At 41.4% G+C, this 7,231-nt stretch overlaps 1 protein-coding gene across 1 annotated transcript in view; it reads right to left on the bottom strand.

Annotated features, from left to right (window-relative positions):
- The window catches only part of LOC119306430, a 6,732-nt gene extending 908 nt beyond the window's left edge, over positions 1 to 5,824 (bottom strand). Inside the window, exon 1 of the mRNA XM_037582650.1 lies at positions 3,729 to 5,824. Within this exon, the coding sequence (XP_037438547.1) occupies positions 4,061 to 4,885 (825 nt within the window). The 5' untranslated portion in view covers positions 4,886 to 5,824 and the 3' untranslated portion in view covers positions 3,729 to 4,060. The remainder of the gene's footprint in view (positions 1 to 3,728) is intronic.
- Positions 5,825 to 7,231: the final 1,407 nt, after the last annotated feature.

Genomic DNA, 7,231 nt, shown 5'->3' with positions numbered 1-7,231 from the left:
CCACCCTTTCTTGAGTAGGACATCCCTAGTCAAAATACTCTTCTTGTTTACTAACCATAGAAAGACCTTTATCTTCGCAGGAACTTTAATTTTCCACAGGTATTTTTGTGGAAATTTTAGCCCTAGAGTAATCAATTTCTTGTATAATGATCTTACAGAAAACGTATTATCAGCAGTGAGGGTCCAGATAATCCTATCTTTCCCCCCCCCTTCATCTTGATTTTTTCACATCTGCTTTTTAGAGTATTCCACAACTCCAAGGTTTCCCCATACATCGTCCTTCTAAATTTGAAACCTTTCCGTCCTTTTTGGATGGCCTCATTCACAGTAATCTTGTGATCGAAACAAATATCATAAATTCTAGGATAGGCATCTTTTAAAGGCTTATCATCCACTCAAGTATCCTCCCAGAATCTAGTGTTTTTCCCATCTCCAAGTTCTTTCTTCACAAATTTATAAAATATATTTTTAATTTTCAACAAACTAGACCAGAACTGAGAGTCTCCAGGTTTTTTCTCTACTAGAGCTAGACATTCATTTTTTCTATATTTTTCTTTTAGAACATCTTGCCATATCCCCTCTTCTGTCTCCATTTTCCAGAACCATTTAGCCAGCAAAGCTAAGTTCATTACTTCCAAATTGAGAATCCCTAGGCCCCCTACCTCTTTGGGTAGGCAACACTCCCTCCAATTAACTAAATGATATTTTTTGATATTCTCATCTTCTTGCCAAACCAATCTTGCCCTGAAGAAATCAGCTTTTTAATGATTCCTTTTGGGATAGCATAGAAGGACATCATAAACAAAGGAATATTAGTCAGGAAGCTTGCACCAGGATGATCCTACCAGCAATAGATCCCAGCAGTTTTCCCTGCCAACATCCACATCTTTTCTCAATTTTATTAGTTACACGACTCCAATGAATGTTCTTAATCCTAGTCTCTGACACAAGCATACCTAGATACTTGATGGGTAGATCTCCCATCTTGCAAGTCAATATCTCCTGGTAAAGCAATTGTTTTTCCCTAGCTTTTCCAAACAACATTAGTTCACTCTTATGAAAGTTTATTTTTAAACCTGACATTTGTTCAAAAGCCCCTAGTATGAATTTGAGGTTTCTCACACTTTCCTCCTCATCTTTGATCGGAAAGATAGTGTCATCGGCATATTGCATCATATTCACTCATTTGTTATTGTTTTTACTCAGGACTCCCTTAACAATATCAAATTCTAAGGCATTATTCATTAAAATAGCTAAGCATCAGCAGCCACATCAAAAAGCAAAGGTGACATAGCATCTCCTTGTCTTAAACCTTTATAGGTTTTAAAATAAGGGCCAATTTCATCATTGACCTTAACTCCTACATGTCCCCCTCTCATAGTCTCCATCACCCAATCACACCATTTCTCTGGAAAGCCTTTTAGTTCTAACATCTGTATAACAAAGGGCCATTTAATTTCATCATATGCTTTTTCAAAATCAACTTTAAAAATCAAAGCATCTTCTTTGTCTCTATGGAAAGAATTCAAAGCTTCATGCAAAATAACCACTCCTTCCATAATGTATCTCCCTTTAATAAATGCAGTTTGTGTCTTGGAGATTACTGGTGAAACACACTTAGTCAATCTGTTCATCAACACTTTTGTAATAATCTTGAAACTCACATTTAGTAGGCAGATAGGCCTAAATTTTTGAATTTGTTTGGCATAATTGGTTTTAGGGACCAGGGCAATAATGTCATAATTAAGCCTGGCAATGTTAATTTCCCCCTTAGCAAACCCATCAACCAAGGCTTTCAGATCCCATTTAACCAGATCCCAAAAATCTTGATAAAAGTCAGCAGGGAATCCATCAGGCCCTGGGCTTTTCTTTATTTTCATCCCAAAAACTACTTGATAAATTTCATCTAAGGAAAAAGGGGACATTAGCTCGTCTTTGTCCTGTGCATTTATTTTTTTCATTTCTATTCCCCTCAAAGATATGTTAGATTCTTCAGGGTGTCCAAAAAGATTTTTATAAAATTTTGTAATATATTCCATCAGGCTGTGGTCTCCTTCTATGATCCCTTCTTCTTGTTCCAAAGAGATTATTCTATTTTTCCTTCTCCTCCCATTCACCTTTGCATGATAGTATCTAGTGTTTCCATCACCATCCTTAATCTCTTTGTCTTTATATCTCTGAATCCACTTCATTTCTTCTTGTGTCATAATTCTTTTAAGTTGCTTCCTAAGTTCTCTCTGCTCAATTCTATCTGTAGCAGTCAGACCCATTATCTCAGCTCTCTTATCTATTTCATCAAGCTTTCTGATAATTTCTATTTTGATTTTCTTATACCAGGCATCCATGTTCATATTCCATCCTTTGGCTTTCCTCCTCAAGTTTCTTATTTTTAATTGCCATCTCTCCAACACATCCCCTCTGTATCCTTTATTCCAAGTTTTATAAATCAACTCTTTGAAGCCTTCCATAAAAAACCAAGCATTCTCATATCTAAATGTATATCTGATTGTGTGTGTCTCCCCTGTATCTAAGAACAAAGGAGTGTGGTCAGAGTGCAAAGGCTTGTAAAATAGTCAATGGATATTTTTCTTCCCAGGTGGGACACATCAACACCCTGTCAAGTTTCTCATATGTGGGATCCTCCTGGTTATTAGCCCAGGTGTATTGTCTCCCATTTAGAGGTAGTTCTCTCAATCCAGCTTGTTCAATGATAGCATTAAACATAAAGGACCATTGTTCATTTAGCATGGGTTTGTTTTTTTCCTTATCATTTCTAATGATGTTGAAGTCCCCTCCCACCAAACATGGCAAAGGGTTGTCATGATATAATCTGGCTAACTCAGCAAGAGAATCTGCTTTTCCTTCCCTCTGTGCATCCCCATAAACTTTGACTAAGTTCCAATGCATTTTAATATTCTTGTCAAACAACATAACTCTTAAAAAATACTGTCCTTTTTCAATATGTTCAACATCAAATATCTCTTTATTAATGCCAACTAGGATTCCCCCAGACATTCCTCTAGGGGGATTCCAGCACCATTGGTAGTTTCTGCCCCCACATAGATTATGTAACTCATTTTTTGTAAAGTCTTGTTTGATTGTTTCAGAAATCCCAATAAAATCCAATTTTTGATCTATGATCATTTTCCTGATATATCTTTTTTGGTGATCTTGACCTATGCCTCTCACATTCCAAAAAACACCTCTCATTTTTTTGGATGAATTCTGATTTATAATTATCCAAATATAGAAGTTTACTTTATCTATCCAAGAATTTAGCAATTTCAAGGTTAGAGACTAATCAGTCCTCTTCCCTCTTTTCCTTCTCAGCACCCCAACCCCAATTGATTGCTTCACACAGTTCAATACTGCTTTTTTGCTTCCTTTCTTTCCAGAGAACATTTCTCTAATATTTTTATACTGTTGTTCCTCAATCTCAGCATCAGAATGATCCAAGTCAGAGCATAACCCATCAATATCCACATCTCCAGTATTTATGTATACTGGTGTGTCTCTGCATTCTTCCACTTTTTCTCCTAATTTTTCTTCCTCCTCCTTTTTTTCTCTTTTGATGTTTTGGAAATATATATCTCTTCTAGCTTTCTCCATTTTATTAATGATCTCCAGATTTTTGTCAATCATATCAATGGAACATCCTAAATCAATTCCTACCATGGAGCTAATTTGTAATAAGGAGGAGTTAACAAATTCAGAAACAGAATTCTTACCATAGTTATCTCTTTCCTCTGCTCTGATTTTTGCCATCTTTTCTATTTTCTGATCTTCTTTCCCTTTGTTCCTGAGGCTTCTTTTTATTTCCACTTCTTTCTCCTCTCCCTCCTTTTCTGCAACCTCAGCCCCATGTATTTCTACCATTTTTTCACCCAGGGTCCCAATTGATTCCTGACTGGCATTATAGTCAGTGGGTTCATTGTACTTCCCAAATTCTGATTCACCCTTTTTTTGTTGGTTTTCCTTCTCATACTCTTACAGATCCATGTTAGCCAGCTCTATTTCATATTGTTCTCTGTTGACAACCTCTTGTATCAACTTTTGGATCTCATCCCGTTGCTGAACCATTTTTTTTCTGTAATGCTTGTTGATTCCACTCAAGATCCTTAATTCTTTGTTCAGCTTTAGCCCACAATGCACTGTGTCTGGCTTTGTCTTCTTCCAGGGTCTTGATACTGTTGAACATGATGTCACTTTCTTTTTGCCACTTCCTTCTCTCAACATACATCTCATCTTGCCATTGCATCATGTTTTCTTCTAAATGTGCTTTCATTTTGACCAGTTTTCCATCCACTTCCTCACTTTGTTTGAGAGACAAACATCCCAGTGTAATGACTTTATGTTCTGCATCTTCTACCCTGAATCTCTTTCTATTCTCTGTTTCTCCATCCCCATCTTCTATGTTATGTGTGTTTTCATTTTTCCTCTTGTCCTCTTTATACCAGCCAATTTCCACCACCTTCTCCACTTCTACACCAATCCTGAACATGAGTAGATCAGGGGCAGTGATTTCCACTTGAGGTGGAGTCCTTTCCACATCTCTGATTCTACATTTGACCCTAACTTTTTCTTCATTGACAGTATCCATATCTACTTCCAACACAGGCCCCACTGCAGCAGAAACTTCACAAATGCCCAAGAAGTGTCTGAAACAATCAGGCACCTTGCTCAGCTTAACCCAGGCAGTATGCATTTTCCCCATTGCTTGATGGTCCAGGGACCAAGGCTGAACCTTAATGACCACCCCTGTTCCAAGCAGATTGAAGTCATTAAATTTAGCCAGTTCTACCAGTTTTGCCTTATTGGAGAATCTCATCATGAAACCATTTTTCCCAAACTCCTTGATTCTCCACTGCCACCCCCAGTCAAACATCTCTCACATAGCCTTGGTGAGTTCAGTTTCATTAATACTCCCTTCTCTAATGATCACCACACCTAAGGGATTTGCGTGTTCAGCAACAAGCACATCTTTGTAGCTTTGAACCAATAAGATCCCCAGCCCTTTGACAGCATATCCAACATATTTTGGGACTGGTTTCATCTATTTCAGCAAATTGCATTCAATAGTAATGTGGTTATCCCTTCCACATATCAAGAAGTGCCCCACCCTACAATCTCCGGTAGAGTATCTTGGGTCTTTGCATTTACCACAAACTTGTTTGTTAAATCTCTCCATTCCCTTTCTGCCCTCATCTAAGTTCAGCTACCAGTTGCCTCTTCCCCCCTGTTTCTTCATCTCCATTGCTGGATCTTGGTCAATTCTTCTGTCAGCTTTCTGTATGGGATCTCCATTCTTCTCTTCTCTCCTCATGCCCTCTCCACCAGACTGAACCTCCAGAGATTTTCCAATCACTCCATCTACCATCTCTTTCTCCCCTCCTCTCATCCCTTGCACTAACTGAGATAGCAGAGAGGTCAGGAGTTGTTGCTGAGCACTCTGCTCATTCTGAATCATCATATCCTTCTCCTTCCCCTTCTCCAATCCAGAGCCTTCTCCCTCACCATTAGCTCTTTCAATCCTACCTACCACTAGCCTCTTTCCTCCCTGTCTTAGCCTGCCAAATCAGAGTTTCTTCCTTTCCTTCTGCAGCGAATTCGTCTTCACCTCCATCTCCTCTACCACCCCCATTTCCAACACCAAACCCACCACTTCCTCTTCCAAAACTGCCGAATCTGTCAGTTGAAGTAGATCTTCCTCCATTCCATCCACCTCCCCTGTTGCTGTAGTTGAATCTCCCTCTAGCAAACCCCACCTCATCTCCACGATTGAATCTAGGGCCTCCAAATCCTCTTCCCAAATTTCCAGCCATTTTGTCTGCCGGCGGCGGTGTGAGGGGAGAAAGGGAAAACCCTACACGATGGAATTGCTTCCCCCCTCCCCTCTCCCCCACTTTTATACCTGCCAGCCTCACCTCCTTTTCCTGAGCTGAGTTGCTATCAGGCCCACTGGGCCTCCACCAGGCCAGACCCACATCCAAGTCCATTTTTAAATCTTTACCTACTGAGCCCCAAAAAATAATCAGGGGTCTCACAAGTTCTTCCTCCTCACCCCCCTCCTCCTTCCTCTGTTGAAGCACTAAGGGCCCCAATGGGAGTTTCCTGTATTACTAATTCTCCAAAATCAACCTCATCTTCTTCAAACCAAGGTGGGATAGGATGAATTTTATCCTTTTTCATGTGATTATAAACTATCTGCGCATCATAACCACTACTTCTACATTTATTTTCCACAGTTTCACCTCTATCCCCCTTTTCATAATTCACATAATTCTCATTCTCATCCTCTCTAGAAACACCCCTACAATCCTCTGCATTTTGGGATTTGAACCCATTTTTCCTCTTGCTATTCTCTCGGAATCTATTGATTCCTTTCTTATTCCCAATTCTAGTATCAGCTACCTCAATCGAAGCAGTAGATACCAAGTATTTGGGGTTGGGAAACATACCTGCAGAGTAGACAGAGGACTCTCCCTCCTCCTCCTCCTCGGAGCCTTCGCCGGCCAGTAACCAGAAACGGTTCCCAGTCGGCGAGCACCCTACTGGCGGCGGGAAAGGGCAAGGAGGCGAGGCGAGCGCCTCGGGAAGCGAGGGGAGCGGCGAGGAAGTGTTGTTGGAGTCGTTGGCGCCCTGCCCCTGCGCCTTGGCGTCACCGCCACCACCTCGTCCTCCTCGATCTCGATTGGAAGCCATCTGGACCCAGGCGCCGGGATCCCCATCACCACTGCCTGCGGTTGCGCCTACGGCTGCACCGGCGGCGGTGCCTGCGGCTGGATCAAGCGGTAGCGGAAGGAGCGGAACACCTTCCACTTCTCTCTCTACTCCGGATCCAGCGACTCCGCCTCCAGCATCGCCCAGAGAAGCACCCCCATCGCCGGCTGGCAGTCGTAGTTGGGGAAGCATCGGAGAATTTCTTCCCCCCGAGCTTGTCTCTCACCATCTCGGACGCGTTGTTGAGGGTCTTCGCCGTCGGAACCAGCGGTCGATCTCCCGAAGCCTCCTGTAGTCTATGACCAAGTGGCTTGATGTGAGAGACTCCTTAGATATACCAATCATTAGTGGGGAATTTAATTTCTGTACAAAGGCTCTGAAATCGAAACTGCCTCACGTATTATCAATAGTCATACGATTTGTACGACAAGAGACATGCCCGTTTCCCGAAGTCTAGGCCCACCACACCAGACGAGTCTTGTCGTGCAAAGATCGTAACAATATTGCAGCT

The sequence above is a fragment of the Triticum dicoccoides genome, chromosome 5B (genome assembly GCF_002162155.2).
Source record: "Triticum dicoccoides isolate Atlit2015 ecotype Zavitan chromosome 5B, WEW_v2.0, whole genome shotgun sequence".
NCBI lineage: Eukaryota > Viridiplantae > Streptophyta > Magnoliopsida > Poales > Poaceae > Triticum > Triticum dicoccoides.
Note: the sequence above shows the minus strand (reverse complement) of the source record. Positions and strands in the feature narration are given on the sequence as shown.